Consider the following 22,256-nt stretch of genomic DNA (forward strand, 5'->3'; position numbering starts at 1 on the left):
ATCGAAATATAGGAGGCGATATTTCAAGAGCCTGAGGGCTAAAACGGTGATCTTCCCCGTATTTCTAGTTACATGCATAGTATGAACATGGATCTTTACCATCTCTGCCCCCAACTCCCTCCTTCTCGTTTTACTTTTACTGGGGTTGCAAGAAATTCAGGCGTGATGCAAACCTGCATTTTCCAAAGCCAAATCTGAAAAAAGTTGTGTTGCGCATGTGAAGGAACTTGGGAATAGGAATTGGTCATTTAGCCCCTCGAGCCTCTTCTGCCATTCAGTGAGAACATGGCTGATCTCGGAGTCATTTACGGTATAGAAGAAGGCCATTCAGCCCATCGAGTCCTTGCCAGCTCTCCATGGAGTAATCCAGTCTGTCCTCCTCTCACGCTCGATCCCCGTAGCCCTGCAAGTCGCTTTCTTTCAAGTGGCCATCCAATTTCCTTTTGAAATCATTGATTGTCCTCGCTACTACCACCCTTGTGGGCAGCAAGTTCCAGGTCATTACCACCCACTGCATAAAAAAGTTCTTCCTCACATTCCCACTGCACCTCTTACCAAAAACTTCAATCTGTGTTCCCGAGTCCTTGTACCATTAGTTAATGGGAACAGTTTTTACTAGTCTCAACTTAGCTAAGCCTGTCATAATCTTGTACACCTGTATTAAATCTCCCTTCAATCTCCTTTGCTCTAAGGAGAACAACCCCAGCTTTTTCAACCTAACCTTGTAACTAAAATCCCCCATCCCTGGAACCATTCTGGTAAAACTCCTCTGCACCCTCTCTAGGACCCTCACATCCTTCCTAAAATGTGGTGACCAGAACTGGATGCAGTACTCCAGCTGGGACCTAACCAGAGCTTTATAAAAGTTCAACATAACTTCTTTGTCTTTGTACTCTATGCCTCTATTTTTGAAGCCCAAGATCCCAGAAGCTTTGCCAACCACTCTCTCAAAATGACATGCTACCTCCAAAGATGCACATGCATCCCCAGGTCCCTCTGTTTCTGCACACTCTTTAGAACTGTGCTATTAAGTATATATATTGCCATTCCCATTCCTTCTGCCAAGATGCATCAGCTCATGCTTGTCGGTATTAAACTCCCTCTGCCTCCTCTGTGCCCATTCTGCTGGCCTATCTATGTCCTGCTGCAGGCTGTTCATAATCATCACTGTTTGCCATACCTCCAAGTTTGGTGTCATCGGCAAATTTTGAAACTCTACTCCGTATTTCAAGATCCCCTTCATTTGTATATAGCAAAATAAGCAGTGGTCCCAGCACTGAGCTTTGAGGAACACCACTGTCTACCATTCTGCAGTCTGAAAAACAACTATTTTCCATTACTCGCTGTTTTCTGTCCTTAAGCCAATTTTCTTATCCAATTGGACACTGACCCTCCTATTCCATGAGCCTAAATTTTGTTAACCCATCTTTTATGTGGTACCTCATCAAACGCTTTCTTAAAATCCATATCGACAACATCCACTGCATTCCCTTCATTAACTTTCTTTGTTACTTCAACAAAAAATTCAACTCGATTAGTCAAGCATTACCTGTCTTTTATAAATCCATGCTGGCTATCCTTAATTAACTTGAACCTTTCCAAGTGTGTGTCGATTTTTTTTTTTCCTGATTATTGTTTCTGAGACTTTACCTACCACTGATGTTCAGCTAACTGCCCTGCAGTTGCTCGGACTGTCCTTACACCCTTTCTTCAATAAAGGTTTCACATTTGCCACTCTGCAATCCTCTGGTATCTTCCCCGTATCCAGGGAAAATTATGGCAATCCCTTCTGCTATTTCCACCCTCATTCCTTTAGCAACCTGGGATGCAAGCCATCTAGACCAGGTGACCTATCTACCATAAGCATAGCCAGTCTTTTTACTACCTCCGCCCTCTCAGTCCTGCCAATTAGAGTACCTACCTATTTTGCCTACTCTCTGCCTCCTTCCGCTCAGCCAGTTTACGAACCAGGTCAATAATTTGCCTCAATTCCATGAGCTTCAACTTTATCTAACAGTCTCTTATGAGATACTTTATCAAATGCCTTCTGGAAGTCGATATAAATAACATACATAGACATTCCCTTGCCCAGTGCTTTAGTCACCTCTTCAAAAAAAATTAAATCAAATTTGTCAGCCATGACCTACCCTTTACAAATCCATGCTAGCTCTCTCTGATCAGCAGAAACTTTTCAAGGTGTTAGACAGCCTATCCTTAATTCAAGACTCTAGCAATTTCCCAACAATGTTAGGCTAACTGGTCTGTAATTCCCTGATTTCCCTTTGTTTCCTTTCGTAAATAGCAGAGTGACATGTGCAATTTTCCAATCTAAAGGAGCAGTTCCAAATTGAGTGAACTTTGGAAGATTAAGGAGCTCCCGTATGAGTTGAGAGCTGCTGTTATTTTCCTAATAGAAGTATCCAAACATAGGAGGGGATACTTCAGGAGCTTCCCACCATTCAGGGCCCCAAACACTCCTTCCAGATGTAACAGGAATTTACGTGTACTACTTTCAGTTTGGTATACTGTATATGGTGTTCACGATGTGGGCTCCTCTACATTGGGGAGATAAAACACAGATTGAGTGATCAGTCAGTAAGTGTGACCCCGAACTTCCGGTTGCCTTTCATTTTAATTCTCTGCTCCATTCCCACCGTGACACCTCTGTCCTCGGCATCCTACATTGTTCCAGTGAAGCTCAACTGAAGCTTGAGGAACGGCCCCATAGCTTTCATTTAGGCACTTTACAATCTTCCGGATTCAACATTGAGTTCAAAAAATTCAGAACATAATCTCTACTCCCATTTTTTTTGGACAGCAGAAAATAGTAATTCTGCTATACCCATTTACACCTCCTCTAGACCCAGCTTTTGTTTCTTTACTGGTCCCTTTTATCATTCCATTTAACCTTGCACCATTATCCCTTTTGTCATTTAATCTCTCCTGCCTTCCATCCTACCAAAGACTTTCCCCTTTGTTCTTTCCTCCCCTCTCCCCTTTCCCTTTCCATGTATTTGCTTAAAATCTGTTACATCTCTAACTTTCTCCAGTTTTGATGAAAGTTCATCAACCTGTGACGTTAACTTTGTTTTTTTTTCTGCACAACTTTTCAGGTTGATGACCTTTCATCAGAACTATTAACAAGTAAAAGATGCAGTAGAGGCAGGGAAAGTGGGCAGGAGGGGAGGAAACAAAAGTGAAGGTCTGCGATAGGATGGAAGGTGGGCGGCGCAGTGGCTAGCACCGCAGCCTCACAGCTCAAGCGACCCAGGTTCGATTCTGGGTACTGCCTGTGTGGAGTTTGCAAGTTCTCCCTGTGACTGCGTTAGTTTTCGCCTGGTGCTCCGGTTTCCTCCCACAGCCAAAGACTTGCAGGTTGATAGGTAAATTTTAGAATACTTAAAGAAATTTTTTTTTAAATAAATAAATAAATAAATTGGCCATTATAAATTGCCCCTAGTATAGGTAGGTGGTAGGGGAATTGAGGGAAGGTGGGGATGTGGCAGGAATATGGGATTAATGTAGGATTAGTATAAATGGGTGGTTGATGGTCAGCACAGACTCGGTGGGCCGAAGGGCCTGTTTCAGTGCTGTATCTCTTAAAAAAAAATAAAAAACAGGTGTTCAGAATGATCACCCAATCTGCAATTGGTGCCTCCAATGTAGCGGAGATGGCATCAAGAACAGGGAATACAGTATACTAATTTTGAAAGAGGTACAAGTGAATCATTTTTTCACCTGGAAGGAGTGTTTTGGGCCCTGGACGTTGGGAAGGAAGGAGATGAAAGGGAAGGTGTTGCATCTCCTGTGCGTGCACGGAAAGGTGACGTGGGAAGAGGAGCGGGTGTTGGGGGTGATTAAAGGGTGGATCAGGGCATTGCGGAGTTTACGGTCTCTACAGATTCTGAAATGGAAAAGGAAAGGAAAGTATGTTTGGTGGTAACATGCACCATCGCAGTTAGTGGAATATATTGGATGATACCAGAACCAGTTGTCAAATTCATTTGCTTATGAAGTTTGCTTGGCTTCTATTCAATAATCCTTTTTCCTAATGGCAAAAAAATGGTCACACTAAACATAATGGAACAGAGCTCTAGACAACCAATTTCATGGCAGCTGGGAAGGAGGTTTTATTTTAGAAGTACAAAGTGCACTTGGTTGTACTTCACTGCTAATCTTGACGTTTCTTGCATCTTTGCCCACTCAGTATTCTAATTTCGGATGTAAATACATGAAAATGCTACTTGAGTTAAATGATCCTGTATCTGCAATATAAAATAAGGTTAGTGGATACAGTAATTGTTTCCAAATTTGGCATTGGGCTTCTTTTGCAAATAAATATGATTAAAGATCTGTCTCTACTTGTAACAACTGACAATTACCAGAGGAAGAAAATAATTCAGCAGAACAGCCAGTTAGAAAATTCATTAACTGAGTAAGATTGAACTGATGAATTTTTTTTATACTTGTAGCAAAGTGTTTCCAATGTTGTATTTTTCCACTTAATTTTATCAAATGACAAGGATCTGCTTGTTAAAGCATTGTTTGCATAAGTTCAGTGAATGCATTGTAAAATAATTTTATAGTGTGCATAGATCAAATGCCCAAACATGGTCTAATGTATTTCTACTTATCCTTGTAATTTACAATTAAGTAATTTGATCTATGAAGAGTTAAATGAGAATTTGAATTCAAGGAAAATGATCTGTGTATTTAAAAACTTCAAGTTTTCGTCTAGTTGTTTTATTTACAGCTTCCAAAATTCATTGTATTAGTTTGGGAAGGAGGACTCTTTGATGTTCAAGATACTTGATATGTATTTATATTCAAATTAATTCTGCAATTACAACTTTTTCATAAATTTCAATGCCGATATATTTATAAACACATTGAGGGAAGTGAAACTCTTAACTAGTGACTTCCTTCAGATTCCTGGTTGATAAACTTGCATATAAAGTACAATTGCCTTCTAACTTATTACCATAAAAATGAGTTTCCATGTTTAACTCAAATGAATACAGTCAAATCAATGCACAAATACAGTTAGCTGAAGAATAAGCTAATGGCCGTTTCTCTTTAGAAATTACTTCACCTCATATCGATTACAGAATAATTTCCCCAAAACTGAAAACGCATTTATGAAGAATAGATTTATGATTTTATTACACATAGTCACACAAGAAATCTTACCCATCATTACCATCTGATTTGTTCGGGAAAGCAAGGCAGTCTAGCCTAGAGGCCCAGTTTCCTGTTCTTTCAGTACCATTCTTGAAGGTGTGTTTGAGAATCTTTTAGCTTTTCTTTTGGTCTGTCAGATGTCTGATGTGTGGAGAGGATCTGGCTTATACTTGAGGGTCTCTAGCCCAAGTTATTGAGAAATCCAGCATTTGTTTGTCTGATATGAGGTTTCTCTTCCCGTAGGGAGATACCTCACTTGTCCAAGTCGAGGCATCTTGTGTGCAGGTTCACAACTGCCAAGGCTTTGGCACCATCCACTAAAGTTGTGCAATTTGCCACCAATAAGCTTCCTGTTGTTTATCCATCTCTGACCACCCTATCCATTAGAATCTCAGTTTTCAGAGATATGTGGAACCATCTGGGCAGAATATATTCCTTCAGTGATGGGTCTACCCTTCCAGACTACTTCAAATGGTGCATGCTGTTAGGTCAAATATCAAAAATTGCCTGCAGTACTGTGTGCCTGGCTCAGGGTTGGATGGCTAAGTCTGCTATGGAAGATTGACTCTGTTCCAAAGTTTTATCACCATCTATGTCACCTTGCACCCATGTCAGCCCCAAATAAAGTAATCTCCTTACACTTTGATGAAGAATCATTGTTAGCTGGTCTGACAACTGACAAGTGCTGGTTTGAGTCCTTAGCAGGCAGACAACAGGAACAAGGAACTCTTCAGAAAAACAGCATGAAGAGCAGCACATCTTACTGTAACCAGTCATTGCATTGCTGCCATCCTTCTGACTGCAACATCTCACCATACTCGTTGAACAGTAGCATCACCAGTTGGAGATGCGAAGCTTCAGCAGAAACTGCTTGCATCTCTGCAACCCAGACATATTAGCTGTGGAAGAGTGAATACGTTGTCTGCTAGTCAGCTTTCAGATTACACTTCCCAGCATCTGTTGTGCTAAATCTTGGCGATCCTTCAGCATGGTTGAAGGACATAAAGGATAGATTAATATACCAGCTACCTTGCTGATATAGATGTCCATACTCAATGCTACATACTTCCTTTTTCATCATCAACTGCTCAATAAAAGTAATCACTTGAGGAGCTTTGCCGATACAAAATTACAGATACTTCCTTAACATCTCCATCATGCATGTTGGCCTAATTAAATCTTGACACAGTGACAGACATTTAATTTTTTTTCTTTTTGTTCATTGCCATAAGATTGATATCCCTTCCAGAGTGCTGATAAAATCTTGATGTAAGCCAGAGCCCTCCTTTCCTGCATAGTTTCTCCCCCAGTCCTCCACAATCCACTTCTCAGCCTGATCCTAGATCTAGCACATGGTCTGAAGAAGCTGTTCCTGTGCATTGGCTTGGGGACTTTGAGCAATATTAGGAAGAATCCTGCATCTCAAAATCTTTTTTGGCCCCAACATAGCTGACGGACTGGAATTCAGATTTGGGGCTCCTGTTTTAAAAAAAAACATAGTGGTATTACTTGTTGACCACCCAAAACCATTCACACAATTGTTTTTTCTGGTGTGGGAGGAGTAAAATAGAATTTGTGTTTATTAAGGTGTTTTTCAGTCATCATAATTAGGCTGGTCATGGATACTATATGATGTTGCCCACGCTCTTTTTCTGCATTTGTGCTCCCAAACAAAATACCATTATTCCTGCTTTAACCATCCACGTGGTTATTTTGCCAGCTGAGATCCATTCCATTATCTTTTAAGGGTGCCAAACCACAGTCTTCACTATAATGTGCTTTGTTAAAATTTTGCCTGGTGGGGAATGGAACTTGCATTTTTGTTTTTACCCAGTATTCGTAATAAACTCCCTTTACGTGCATGAGTTAACTGCAGTTAAGATTCATTTTCTCATTTCCCTCAACAAGGTAGTTTCTATCTCCTCCATCTCCCTCTCCCAAAGAACACAATCTTTAATTTACATTAGTGCAATATTTTCTACGACATCTTTGGAGCAGTGTGAGTGAAACTGCAAATTTAGTTCCAAGTAATGGTCATTTTTTAAAAAATTCATTCTTGGGAAGTGGGCGTCACTGGCTAGGCCAGCATTTATTGCCCATCCCTAATTAGTTTAGTTTAGAGATACAGCACTGAAACAGGCCCTTCGGCCCACCGAGTCTGTGCCGACCATCAACCACCCATTTATACTAATCCTACACTATATTCCTACCACATCCCTACCTGTCCCTATATTTCCCTACCACCTACCTATACTAGGGGCAATTTATAATGGCCAATTTACCTACCAACCTGCAAGTCTTTTGGCTTGTGGGAGGAAACCGGAGCACCCGGAGAAAACCCACGCAGACACAGGGAGAACTTGCAAACTCCACACAGGCAGTACCCAGAATTGAACCCGGGTCGCTGGAGCTGTGAGGCTGCGGTGCTAACCACTGCGCCACTGTGCTGCCCTTGAGACGGTGGTGGTGAGCTGCCTTCTTGAACCGCTGAAGTCCATGTGAGGTAAGTACACCCACAATGCTGTTAGGAAGGGAGTTCCAGGATTTTGACACGGTGATATAGTTCCAAGTCAGGATGGTGTGTGACTTGGAGGGGAAATTGCAGGTGGTGGTGTTCCCATGCATTTACTGCCATTGTCCTTCTAGTTGGTAGAGGTCGTGGGTTTGGAAGGTGCTGTCGAAGCAGCCTTGGTGCGTTGCTGCAGTGCATCTTGTTGATGGTACACATTGCTGCCACTGTGCGTCAGTGGTGGATGGGGTGCCAGTCAAGCGGGCAGCTTTGTCCTGGATGCTGTCTGGCTTCTTGAGTGTTGTTGGAGCTGCACCCATTCAGGCAAGTGGAGAGTATTCCATCACACTCCTGACTTCTGCCTTGTAGATGGCGGACAGGCTTTGGGGAGTCAGGAGGTGAGTTACTCGCCACAGAATTTGCTTTTGTGGCCACGGTATTTATATGGCAACTCCAGTTCAGTTTCTGGTCAATGGTAGACCCCAGGATGTTGATAGTGGGGGATTCAGCGATGGTAATGCCATTGAATGTCAAGGGGAGATGGTTAGATTCACTCTTGTTGGAGATGGGCATTGCCTGACGCTTTTGTGGCACGAATGTTACTTGCCACTTATCAGCCCAAGCCTGGATATTGTCCAGGTCTTGCTGCATTTCTACACTGACTGCTTCAGTATCTGAGGAGTTGCGAATGGTGCTGAACATTGTGCAATCATCAGCGAACATCCCCACTTCTGACCTTTTGGTTGAAGGAAGGTCATTGATGAAGCAACTGAAGATGGTGGGGCCTAGGACGCTACCCTGAGGAACTCCTGCAGTGATGTTCTGGAGCTGAGATGATTGACCTCCAACAACCACAACCATCTTTCTTTGCGCTAGGTATGACTCCAACCAGCGGAGAGTTCTCCCCCGATTCCCATTGACTTCAGATTTGCTAGGGCTCCTGGATGCCATACCCAGTCAAATGCTGCCTTGATGTCAAGGGCAGTCACTTTCACCTCACCTCTGGAGTTCAGCTCTTTTGTCCATGTTTGAACCAAGGCTGTATTGTGGTCAGGAGCTGAGTGGCTCTGGCGGTACCCACACTGAGCGTCACTGAGCAGGTTATTGCTAAGCAAGTGCCATTTAATGGTGCTGTTGATGATACCTTCCATCACTTTACTGATGATTGAGAGTAGACTAATGGGGCGATAATTGGTCGGGTTGGACTTGTCATGCTTTTTGTGGACTGGACATACCTGGACAATTTTCCATATTGCCGGGTAGATGCCAGTGTTGTAGCTGTACTGGAACAACTTGGCTAGGGGTGCGGCAAGTTCTGGAGCACAGCTCTTCAGTACTATAGCCGGAATATTGTCAGGGCCCACAGCCTTTGTAGGTTGGGGCTTTCTCGGCACTGGCTTAAAATTACCCCAGCTGATGATACCACTAAACAACCATCCAAAATAAGAGAGTTTATAGACTTATTAGACGTCTGGCATGGAGCCGATGGGCTGAATGGCCTCCCTCTGTGCCATAAATGACTGACTATGATTTTCATCTCAACAATCTAGTCTGGATCCATACCTTGGTCCCACTTCTGACAGGCTAATTTACTTGTCCACTGTGCACCTGGTGTCTTCTCATGATCCCATCCCCTTATACACGCGCAGACTAGCTTAAAAGAACTGCACACTGAACTACCTACTGCATGTAGGAATGTACACATGTGAATACAGGAAGTCAAGCAATTGTTTACACTATTTAATGTTCAAGACTATTGTATCAACCTTTAGCTAGCTCTGTCCATTAGCATCATATATGGAGATAGACTTTTAAATATGTTGTAATAACATTTCCTGCTCAGTGACATTTTAATGTATAGGTGAAACAAAATACTGCTGTAATAATGTGCTGTCCCAATGAATCAAGAGTTGTAAGTTTTAACCTATGATTACCCACACAGTAAGTACCGAGTTGCAGCCAGATTGTTCAGAGCATCATTTCCTCTATGTCTCCTCTGTTTTGTGCAGCTCTTATCAACTGATAGAATGTGGACCCACAGTTGGAAGAACATGTACTGGAATGGGTCCTGAAAGGAATGGGGATGGGAAAAAATGAATTAAGGACTCCTTGTTTTCTTTTACAGCCATCTTAATTGGTTCTCTAGATAAATAGCTTTTGTGGTTATGTTGGGGAAAATTAAAAAGTTGAAGTATTCTGTGCAAATTTCATAGCAGAGGAAAGCAATGATGGATCATGGATCAGCAGAGAACATAGTTTGCAGTCACCACTCATGATGCAAACCCCACAGTTGACTTCCACTGTTATGAGAGAGACGAAGAGGCTGAGGCCTGAAGAAGAAAGTTACATGGGGGTATACCAAATGCCACAACATCATCAGCCTCCTGTGGACTACAAGTATGTGTACAGTTGGTTTTATTTGTAGATAGTATTTTTTAATCCTTCCCTCAGTTGTTTGTGTTGGCAAAAAAATCCTGCGGCCACATGCATTTTTTCATGCCAACGCTTTAAATCAGTGATAGCAAAGTGGCCTTTATTCAGTTACATGCAATTGTATTAAGAAATAATGTAAGCAGAAAAGAAAGCTAAAAAGATGAATTCCTCACTTATTTCCTCTCCATCCAGCTCTGTGAGAATATCCCTTCCAATTTTTCTCTGAGCAATTACGCCATCTAAGGCTGTGTTTGTGACCTTTTATGTTGCTGCTTTGATCAGGCAGCTGCAAAGAGGTGCTTGATAATGACCAAGAGACAAAGGAAATTCTAATTTCCTTTCCTTTTTAACTTTTCATATAAAATTTACAACACAGAAAGGGGCCATTTGGCCCATTGTGTCCATGCCAGTCGATAAAGAGCTACCCAGCCTAATCCTACCTTCCTGACCTAGGTTGGTAGCCCTGCAGATCACGGCTCTTCGAGTAGACAGCCAAATACTTTTTAAATGTGGTGAGAATTTCTGCCTCTACCTTCCTTTCAGGCAGAGAGTTCCAGGTCCCTCTGGGTGAAAAAATATTTCTTCATCTCTCCTTTAATCTTTCTACCAATTACTTTAAATTCATGCCCCTTAGTTTTTGGCCCCTCTACTAAGGTAAAAAGCTTGTCACTATTTAATCCATTTAGGCCCTCGATAAATTTATACACCTCAATTTTGTCACCCCTCAGCCTCCTCTGTTACAAGAAAAACAGCCCCAGCCTATGCAATCTTGCCGTATAGCTAAAATTTTCCAATCCTGGTAACATGCTCGTAATTCTCCTCTGCAGTGCAATCACATCTTTCCTGTAATGTGGTGACCAGTACTCAAGCTGTGGTCTAAATATTTTGGTATACACTTCTAGCATGACCTCTCTTTTTTATGTCTCGGCAAATTAAGGAAAGCATGCCATATGCCTTTTTAACCACCTTATCGACCTTTATTGCTACCTTTAAGGATCTGTGGTCTCTCTGTTCCCTCACACTACTCAATATCCTCCCGTTTATTATGTATTCCCTTGCCTTGTTTCACCCACCAAAATGCATTACTTTTCAATTCTCCAGATTAAATTCCGTTTTCCACTTTTCTGCCGAACTGACCTTCCTGCAGTCTGAAATTTTCCTTTTGTCAACCACATGGCCAATCTTTGTATCATCTGCAAACTTCTTTATCATGCCACCTCAATTTGAGTCTTAAAACATTTATATAAACTACAAAAAGCAAGGGACCAAGTGCTGAGCCCTGTGGAACCCCACTGGTAACAGCCTTCCAATCGCAAAAACACTTGTCAACCATCAGCTTTTTCATCCTATCACTAAGCCAATTTTGCATCCAATTTGCCATTCTCCCTTGGATCCCAAGGGCTTTTACTTTATAGACCAGCCTGCCATGTGGGTGTCAAAAAGGCTTGCTAAAATTTATGTAGACCACATGTGTGCATTTGTCACCTCCTCAGAAAATTCAGTCGTTAGTCAGGCATGACCTTCCCTTAACAATCCATGCTGATTTTCCTTGATTAATCTATGCCTTTCTAAATGCAGGTTTATACTGTCCTCTAGAATTGCTTCCAGTAATTTGCCCAACTGAAGTTAAGCTAACTGGCCTATAGTTTCTTGGATTATGCCTTCCTCCCTTTTTAAACAATGGGACAACATTGGCAGTCCTCCAATCCTCTGGCACCACTCCTGTCGTCAGGGAGGATTGAAATATGATGGTCAGAGCCGCCGCAATTTCCTCCCTTGTGTTTTTTTTAAACCTGGGATATATTTCATCCTGGCCTGGCTATTTATCTACTTTCAAAGATGTCAATAGTTACTCTCTCTCTCAATGTTTATCCCATCTAGTATTCCATGCTTTTCCTCCGTAACTATGATGTCACCATCAGCCCCTGCTTTTGTGAGAACAGCCACAAAATATTCAATAAGAATCTTACTCACATCCTTGGCCTCTACTCATGGGTTACCTTTTTGGTCCCTATTAGGCCCTACCCTTTCCTTAGTTATCCTATTGCTTTTTATATACTTCTAAAACATCCTTGATTTGGCTTGGCAGTATTTTTTTTCATGCCCTCTTTGCTTTCCTAATTTCCCTTTCAATTTCACCCCTGCACTTTCTGTATTCTTCTCTGATTTCTGCAGTATCAAGCTCTGACATAAGCTTACTTTTTTAGTCTTATCTTGCCCTCCATGCACCTTGTCATCCAGGGGATCTTGATTTGGCTGTCCCACCCTTTTTTCTTTGTGGGAACATGTTTACTCTGAACCCCTTGAATCTCCTTGTTGAATGCCTCCCATTGCTGTGACACCGATTTAACTTCAATTAGCTGGTACCAGTCCACTTTTGCTAAATCGATCCTGAGAACAGATGCCAACCTTATGTTCCCATAGCTTTGTGGCTAAAATAATGACAAACAAGGATCAGACCTGGATATATGGCTAGCTATGTGGCACAGTGAATTTGACATTCGCCCTACACCTAATGAATGTGGTCTCACAACAGTGCTGCCCTTAATTCAGAATTAGCTGGTACTAAATTGGTATTTTCATTTCGAAAGCCCTTAGTGTAGGTTGTGAAATGGAAAATTGTAACGCTGTTATAGTAGATTTGGCTTTTGAGACACTTTGGAGGTTTACTCAGCATCTAATTGTATCTAACTTTGATGCTGAAATGGGATGTGTTCCATTCACCAGCACTGATGTCCCTGACTTCACACACACACACACACACACACACACACAATCTATTTCTCTCACATTCTCTAACACACACATACACACTCACTGTCTTTCTCACACTTTCTCCTTTTCTTTCACCCTCCCTCTCTCACAGTTTAAAAACCTTTGTTCAGTGATAATGCTGCAGGGTTGTGCCCAATTACCAGTACTACACCTCAACAAGGGTAGGGCACTCAGTCCTTTGAACATATTTTGCCATTCAATTAGATCATGGCTGATCTGTATCTTAACTTTATTTAACTGCCATTGCTCCATATCCCTTGACACCTTTACCCAACATCGATCATGGTCTTGAAATTTTCATTTGACCAAGCATTCACAGCTTTTTGGATGTTCCAGATTTCCACTGCTCTTAGTGTGAATAAGTGCTTCCTGATTTCACTCCTAAATGACCCAGCTATAATTTTAAGGTGCTTTTGTTCTGGATTCCACTAATGGAGGAAGTATTTCTGTATCTACCCTATTGAATCCTGTAGCCATTTTTAAACACCTAGGGATTTATTCTGGTGAAAGAAGATACTAAATGGGTGCAGTGCTAGTAAGACATGTCTATTTGAAAGTCCTAATTGCTATTTACCATAATTTGAACTTGCCTAGAGGTGCTAAGTCAGCCATTTACAAGTTAGGATTCAGGTGCTGATTAGATGCAGGTTCTATTCACTTCCACTGAAGGTTTGGAATGGGCTGGGTGACGCACAGCTGCCTGTTTCAGAATTGTTCAGGGATTGGGTGAGAGGGCACATAGGTTCTCTGATGTGGCACTTGAGTCCTGGTGGAGGAGATCCAGAGGAAGAGGGATGTCCATTACTCGCAGAGGGGAAGGAGTATGCCATGCCCTCCTGTCCCTCTCCTGCAGCAGCTGCTCTGCCTGGCCTTGTGTCCTCCTTCCATTCCTCCTGTAGATCGGGGGGACCTCTAGCAATATGCCGATGACCAAGCACTCCCTTTCTCCTGGTGATTCCTGTAAGGTAGAGTAGCACAGCAATTGCTCTTTTTAGGTGATGTCCTCAGATAATTAACAGAATAAACATTGATGGTGTGTTGGTGGACTCTTGACAAAGTGTCCCAGAAAGTCTCCCAATGTGTTTCAGAAGCCCTCTTCAACAGCTGCAGCAGCAAATGCAACAGCAGTAAAAGTTGATATATCTTTAGGTAACACTTGAAATCTTCTGCAGTGACTAGTTTACCATCCAATCAACTACTGGTTGTTAGGAGAGGGTGTTAGTTCAATTGTGAGCCACAAAAATGTCATGTAGCTGCCTTAATGAGCACTAGGAGGCAATTTAAGTAGCTTCAGCTGCTTAATGATCTTCCTGGTGGTTGTTCCTAGTGCAAGCTTCAACTCCTTTTATGTCTTTTTACACTAAATGCAGGTTAAACTGGCATATCATCTTAAGACCCCATCTTGGCCACCTCGAAGGCTCTTTAGTGCTTAAAATATCTGGGAAAAATTGTCGTTCCCCCCCCCCCACTATCTTAAAGTCCTGAGCTATATGTAAATACTTTTCTTAAAAAATCAATATTTGCCAGGTATTTTAGCAGCTGGCAAGGAATGCTAGAAAATTCTTTATTTTAAAAATGTCTACTGAAAGTCTCAACAAGAAAGCTAAAGAGCATAAATGCAGCTTAGAATTTGTCCTGTAAACTGCAATTATACAGTGTATGCAGTAACCACGGTTACATTTTAGCGTTCTCTATCTCTGACTTAATGAAATAAATTAAGAATTCACCTTCAATTTATTATATATTTCTATCTCTTTTGTCCAGTAGTCAGATGTCCTGGTTGATTGCTCAGAGACAACAAGAGGAAGCAAGGCAACAAGAGCGAGCTGCAATGAATTACGTTAAATTAAGATCCAATCTTCAACATGCTATGTAAGTTTTCAGGCAATGCTGTAATAAAATCTTACCTGATAGTACTGTAAGTGAAGTTAATAACAATTGTCCCACCCATGACCATGCTATTTTTCTCAGTTTGTACATTAATCATGCCAATCTTTTTTTATTCGTTCATAGGATGTGGGCATCGCTGGCCAGCCCAGCATTTATTGCCTATCCCTACTTGCCCATGAGAAGGTAGTGGTGAGCTGCCTCCTTGAACAGCTGCAGTTCAAGTGGGGTAGGTACACCCACAGTGAAATTAGGAAGGGAGTTCCAGGGATTTTGACCCAGCGACCGTGAAGGAACGGCAATACAGTTGCAAGTCAGGATGGTGTGTGCTTTGTTGGGAAACTTGCAGGTGGTGGTGTTCCCAAGCATCTGCTGCCCTTGTCCTTCTAGGTGGTAGAGGTTGCGGGTTTGGAAGGTGCTGCCTGAGTAGCCTTGGTGCATTGCTGCAGTGCATCTTGTAGATGGTACATATTGCTGCCACTGCGTCGGTGGTGGAGGGAGTGAATGTTTGTGAATGGTGTGCCAATCAAGCGGGCTGCTTTGTCCTGGATGGTGTCAAGCTTGAGTGTTGTTGGAGCTGCATCCATCCAGGCAAGCGGAGAGTATTCCATTACACTCTTGACTTGTGCCTTGTCGATGATGGACAGGCTTTGGGGAGTCAGGAGGTGAGGTCAGGAGTCAGCAGCATTCCTAGCCTCTGACCTGCTGTAGTAGCCACAGTATTTATATGGCTACTCCAGTTCAGTTTCTGGTTAATGGTAACCCCCAGGATTTTGATAGGGGGGAATTCAGCGATCATAATGCCATTCAATGTCAAGGGACGATGGTTAGATTTTCTCTTGTTGGAGATGGTCATTGCCTGACACTTGTGTGGCGCGAATGTTACGTGCCACTTATCAACCCAAGCCTGGATATTGTCCAGGTCTTGCTGCATTTCTACACTGACTGCTTCAGTATCTGAGGAGTCACGAATGGTGCTGAACATTGTGCAATCATTAACGAACATCCCCACTTCTGACCTTATGATTGAAGGTAGGTCATTGATGAAGCAGCTGAAGATGTTTGGGCCTCAGACATTACCCTGAGGAACTCCTGCAGTGATGTCCTGGAGCTAATTGACCTCCAACAACCACAGCCATCTTCCTTTGTGCTAGGTATGATTTCAACCAGTGGAGAGTTTTCCCCCCGAGTCCCATTGACTCCTGTTTTGCTTGGGCTTCTTGATGCCATACTCGGTCAAATGCTGCCTTGATGTCAAGGGCAGTCACTCTCACCTCACCTCTGGAGTTCAACTCTTTTGTCCATGTTTGAACCAAGGCTGTAATGAGGTCAGGAGCTGAGTGGCCCTGGCAGCACCCAAACTGAGCATCACTGATCATTGCTAGGCAGGTGCCGCTTGATAGCACTGTCAATGGCACCTTCCGTCACTTTACTGATCGAGAGTAGACTGATGGGGCGATAATTGGCTGTTTGATTTGTCATGCTTTTTGTGTACAGGACATACCTGGGCAATTTTCCACATTGCCGAGTAGATGCCAGTGTTGTAGCTGTACTGGAACAGCATGGCTAGGGGTGTGGCAAGTTCTGGAACACAGCTCTTCAGTACTGTCGCTGGAATGTTGTCAGGGCCCGTAGCCTTTGCAGCATCCAGTGCCTTCAGTCATTTCTTGATATCACGCGGAGTGAATCGAATTGGCTGAAGACTGGCATCTTTGATCGGGCCTTCAGAAGGAGGCCAAGGTCGATGATCCACTCGGCACTGCTGGCTGAATATTCTTGCAAATGCTTCAGCCTTATCTTTTGCACTGATGTGCTGGATTCCCCCATCATTGAGGATGGGGATATTTGTGGAGGCGCCATCTTGTGTTAGTTTAATTGTCCACCACCATTCATGACTGGATGTGGCAGGATTGCAGAGCTTAGATCTGATCCGTTGATTGTGGGATTGCTTAGCTCTATCGCATGCTGCTTACACTGTTTGGCATGCAAGTAGTCCTGGGTTGTAGCTTCACCAGGTTGACACCTTATTTTGATGCATGCCTGGTGCTGCTCCTAGCATGTCCTCTTGCACTCTTCATTGAACCAGGGTTTAACCCCCGGCTTAATGGTAATGGTAGAGTGGGGGATATGCCGGGCCATGAGGTTACAGATTGTGGTTGAGTACAGTTCTGCTGCTTCTGATGGTCCATAGCGCCTCATGGATGCTCAGTGTTGCATTCCTAGATCTGTTTGAAATCTATACCATTTCATACAGTGGTAGTGCTACACAACATGATGGAGGATGACCTCAATGTGAAGATGGAACTTCATCTCCACAAGGACTGTGCAGTGGTCACTCCTTCCAATACTGTCATGGATAGATGCATCTGTGGCAGGCAGATTGGTGAGGGTGAGGTCAAGTATGTTTTTCTCTCTTGGTTCCCTCATCACCTGCGACAGACCCAATCTGCTTAGATTTATTTTTTTAAATAGTGACCACTGCAAGAAATTGTTTTCCATTCGCATGTATCTTTTACATCTTGCTATTTAGCTTTCATCTCTCCTGTCTGCTTCTGAACATATATGGCGCACAACTTGTTTAGCTGTTCACCACTAAATCTGGCTGGACCACATGCCATGCTTTCCTCTGCCAAAACAGCTTCCTGCTCCAGGATTATGCAGGAATGCAAAGATAACTCCTGGCTGCTTCTCTTCTCTACTAACCATCTCCTTAAAGCCCTCTACCCTGCCAGCTTCAACAAATGTGAGATGATCATGGACTTATTTGTCCATTCAGCTGCCTCTGTCGCATCTCTCCCATTTCCTTGTGCACCAAGCCAAGTTTCCCCCCTGCCCCAACCCTGAACTTGTGGCTTTATCCACTTTCTTTCCTATCTGTTTTCATGCGTTCTCCCAGCTCATCTTGTTATTGAAACCCACCACTTGCTATCTCGAACCTGTTCCCGCTAAACTGCTGACCACCCAATTTTCCTTCCTGGCCCCCATGCTTGCTGTTTGTGTAATCGATTCCCTCTACTACTTTTAAATCTGCCATTATTACTCTATCTTCAAGAAAAAAAACATGCTTAACCCTTCAATCTTTGCAAAGTATCAGCCCATCTCCAACCTCATTTTCCTCTCCAAAGGCCTTGAACATATTATAGCCTCCAAATCAGTGCTCATCTTTCCTGAAACTCCATGTCCCTCTAACCAGGTTTCCTCCCCACCACAGCACTAAAATGGCCCTAATCAGTTACAAATAAGATCCTCTGGTGCACTAGCCCTCATCCTTCTCTACCTGTCTGCACTCATTGACATGGTTTACCACACAATCTTTCTCCACTGTACATCTCTTGCCTAGTTATTTTCTCAATCCACCCAGTTGTAGCCAGAGAATCTCTTTCAGTGGCTTTTCTTGGCCCCTCCTATTTCTCATTTGCTTGCTATATCATGGTGATACCATATGAAGCCATGATGTAAGGTTCCACATGTTATCTGACAGCTCAGCTTTACCTCACCACCATCTCTCTCGACACCTCCACTTCCTGTGTTGAAACTGCTTGTCCAACAGCCAATCTTGGATGAGCTGCAAATTCTTCCTGTTAAGCATTGGGGTGACCAGGCCTTTGGCCTCTGCCACAAACTCTGATCCCTAGCCACCAATTCCATCGCCTTCCCTTACTACTTGTCTTAAGCTGAACCAGACTGTTTACAACCTCAGTGTCTTGTTTGACATGGAGATGAGCTTCTGACCCCATATTCTCTCCATCATAAAAAGTGGCTTATAACATTGACCATCTCTGTCCGCCCATCAGCTTTTCTGATAAAAACCTTATCCATGCCTTTTTTCTGGACTCAAATATTCTAGTGCTCTCCTGGCTGGCCTCCCATCTTCCACCCCCTATCTCCTCACCACCCTCGGTAAATGTGAGCGCATCCAAGACTCTTGCATGTATCCCAATGGCAAACCCCATCACCTTCAGTAGCCCCAATATTTACCCTTCCCCATATTCATATTTAGTTCTCTGTGGAAAGCAGAATATTAAAAAACAAAGATCATAGATTTCTGTAGTATACCTGAAGGTTTTTTAAATCATGTGCCTTTTTTACTTCTAATAGATAAATGGGTCAGAATAGAGAAGAAAAATGCATATTGCCACAAATTGGGACTTGTTTGTGCATTCAACAAACCAATTTACAAATCTAAAATACTAAATGGATGTATTCCTGAAAAAAAATTCTTAGGGTGAACTTTGGGAACGTCCTTGTTCTTTCGAAGTGCACTTCAGTAACTTAATTGTTACTAATATCAGCCTTGGTATCAGAACAACTGAAGCAGATTAGCAGTCCAATTTTTCACATATTTGTATTGAATCAATGTTTGAAATATTCTCATCCCCCCCCCCACCCCCCCCCCCCCCCCCCAAGCACAGGGGTTGAAAGTGTGTCCGTACACGGACACCAGTGTCAGTGGTAAAAAAAAATAAAAAATTTGAGGTCTGTGACTGGTAATTTCAGAGATGAGAACTTTCTCATCGGGTGCTTCTTCCACCGGCTTTTAAACAAAAATTGCAATGTCAGTTTCACAGCTGATTCATACAGGCTTTTAAAATAAAAGGAACACGCCGGAAAACCCCAAAATTGCCTGAAGTTTGGAAACTGCTGTTCCTGTTCCCAGCACATATCAGCTGTGAAACTGACTTTGTGATTTTTTCCAAAACTGATCAACTGCTGATCGTTCATGCTCTCTGCAACTATCAGAAAGAGAGGCACAGAAAGAGAAAGGAGGGGGGGGGGGTGGAGGGAGACCGAGAGAGCGAGTGCGACACAGAGGGGAGAACGCGGGGAGGGAGTGAGTGTGATCAAGATCACTCCTGACAGATGGACATCTATCCGGAATACTCCGCATTGCTACAAGTGTGCGGTAAAACATTGACTATTGTGCAAGCCAAAAAATGGCAAGTATATCACTAAATCAGTGTCCAACATAGTGAAAAGAAAGTAAGTCAATAAATTAGTCTTCTCATTTAAAGCTTCTTCACAAAAATGCACATTTGTTATTTTGATAGTAAGATAAATTTTTAATGGCTTTATCTTTCCAAGATTGTCACACTGGCCCCCTATATAAGACAAAATTTGTAATGTGGCCCACGAAAAGGTTGGACACCCCTGCTCCAAGCCTTTAACCTTGTGTTTTAAAATGGCAAAAGTCACTTGGTGAATGCCTCTGGCATGCATTACTTTCACTTGGGACATCAACTCAGTTACATGTTGATAGTTGCTAGACTTTTATAAATGTCGCAATTCCATCGCTATCCATTTGGAATCACGTTGTTCCAGAACTTGTATTGAGGGGAAAACAGGCAAGAACATCCAAGGAATCTCCAGAAGTCAGCACTGTATGTTCCTCATGAATACAAGAGTACAGTGTAATGGGGCTGAGAGATATTGGCAAAAACAGGAGTCTGCTGACCCATATACAATAGTTAGTAAATACAATGTAATAGATAACTTTACTAAACCTTTAATAATCTATGACGAACTGTCTACTACTTCTTAACAAAAGCTATGATGCGTTTGCAGTTTGAAAAACTGGTGGGCAAGTCATAGTAAAAATTTATTATGTTTCAATGACTGTTGGAAACAGTCAGCAGATTTTTTTGCTGAGAATTGGATTAAAGTACAAGTTTTACATTTATGTCAAAGATCAGTAACTGCTATGTGCATCATTTACTATCCAGTTTGAGGGCAGATAACCTGTGTCATTTGAAAGTTGTCTATCATAATTACATTATGTTCGAGTGCATCGTTGCTAACATGTATTAGGTTTGGCTTGGACATGAATTGGTTAGTCTGGAGTACAATAGATAGTGACTAAACATTTTGTAATTTAATAGTACATGCAGTAACAACTCAACTTTTTGCAGAAAAGCTTTTTAATAATTATCTTGTCAGATCTGAATCGGAATCGACAGTGATAAACTGAGATATAGACATATAGATATAGTGAATTTAAGAGAATAGTTTATTTGAGGAACTGAAGGGTGCTCTTTATATCCAGCTGCGTTTATCTAATTTTATCACTAACCTTGGTGAGAAAATGACATTTTTGTCCATGAGTGATTGTTGTTTCTGTATTTTAGAATCCAGGACCTAGTTTAGCAACCTGTCAAAATGAATAAACTAGTCTTGGTTACCTATCATTAATCTCCCTTCCTGTCCCACTCTGCTTTTCTGTTTTAAATGACTCTTCTGAAAAACCATCTGCTTCATCCTATAAAATGCTCCTGATTTGGAGATCAGTGCCCTTTTGTTGGCTGCCCTGTCTTCAGACACATATTACAAGCAGGTGGAGAAGTTGCACAAACATTGACCATCACAGGTTAAATTGTCTTGTGACAGCAGCAGTCTGAGAAATGGTTCGTCTTTCTCTTGCTGATTTTTCGACTGCCTCACCTCAGTAACAATCCTCTCGAGTTTCATGATTTATTGAATAAATTTTGGCTCCTGATACAGTGTGAATCCACAGGGATCATCCGATCAGGTCCATCTACCACCCTGTGACATGTAGCTAGCTCAATTCTGTCAACAAAAGTAATTCACATTGGCATTGCTTACTGTTTTGCTTGCTAGCTAGCTAATACAGTTGTGCTGCCCTCCATTGATGTTTGTCTGCTTCGCTACTTTATTTATAGGGAGAAATGTGTTTTAAATCGGACTGTGTTTTGATGGCATTAGACTGGCTATACACTTTATATACAGATTAATTGCCCTCTTGTCCGTGGCTGAGTCAATAATTTTGTCAAATGTCCGTGGTGCAGCAAGTTGGTGCCTATCCCTGCCCCCGTGCCCATTCCGGAAAAAGATTGAATCTAAAAATATATGAATTTATCTATCATTTAGCAGAAAAGGTTAATTTTCTGGATCAGCAAAGGCCCAGCATTTCAGTCTACGATCTTCTCTTGCAGCTGTCCATGTACATTAAATATCCCCATTGCTTATTTGTTGTTGTTGTTAAGTGCCTATTTTTCTAAAACATCCTGATGCATTGATCTCGATGGCAACCAATGGCATGAGGACGACCTATCGGTAGAGAATTCACAAATATTTTCTTTTCTAGTCGCCGTGGCACAGGTTTGATGGAGGATGATGAAGAGCCAATAGTGGAAGATGTAATGATGTCATCAGAGGGTCGTATTGAAGATCTCAATGAAGGCATGGATTTTGACACCATCGACATTGATCTGGTAATAAGATACAGAAAGAAGATTAGATCAACATTAAAATAGGAGCAAAAATTCTAAATGCAAGTTTTTCTTTCTAGCCGCCATCCAAGAATAGACGTGAAAGAAATGAATTAAAACCAGATTTCTTTGACCCTGCCTCAATAATGGATGACTCGGTGAGTCTAAATATCTTCTGTTAGCATTCAAAATATCTGGTTAAAGGCACTGATTTTCAGAGGTATCTTTGTTGTGTGGTCACATATGTT

General features: G+C 42.2%; 1 protein-coding gene across 4 annotated transcripts in view; it reads left to right on the forward strand.

Annotated features, from left to right (window-relative positions):
• stag2b (STAG2 cohesin complex component b) overlaps positions 1 to 22,256 on the forward strand; it is a 180,602-nt gene that overhangs the window by 156,325 nt on the left and 2,021 nt on the right. For 3 of the 4 annotated variants that reach the window (XM_068047378.1, XM_068047375.1, XM_068047376.1), the window contains 4 exons: positions 9,904 to 10,087; positions 14,663 to 14,770; positions 21,885 to 22,011; positions 22,089 to 22,166. In XM_068047378.1, the coding sequence (XP_067903479.1) occupies positions 9,904 to 10,087; positions 14,663 to 14,770; positions 21,885 to 22,011; positions 22,089 to 22,166 (497 nt within the window). The remainder of the gene's footprint in view (positions 1 to 9,903; positions 10,088 to 14,662; positions 14,771 to 21,884; positions 22,012 to 22,088; positions 22,167 to 22,256) is intronic. The other variant, XM_068047377.1, reaches the window with a different exon arrangement.

Source organism: Heterodontus francisci, chromosome 15 (assembly GCF_036365525.1).
Source record: "Heterodontus francisci isolate sHetFra1 chromosome 15, sHetFra1.hap1, whole genome shotgun sequence".
In the NCBI taxonomy this organism is placed as follows: Eukaryota; Metazoa; Chordata; class Chondrichthyes; order Heterodontiformes; family Heterodontidae; genus Heterodontus; species Heterodontus francisci.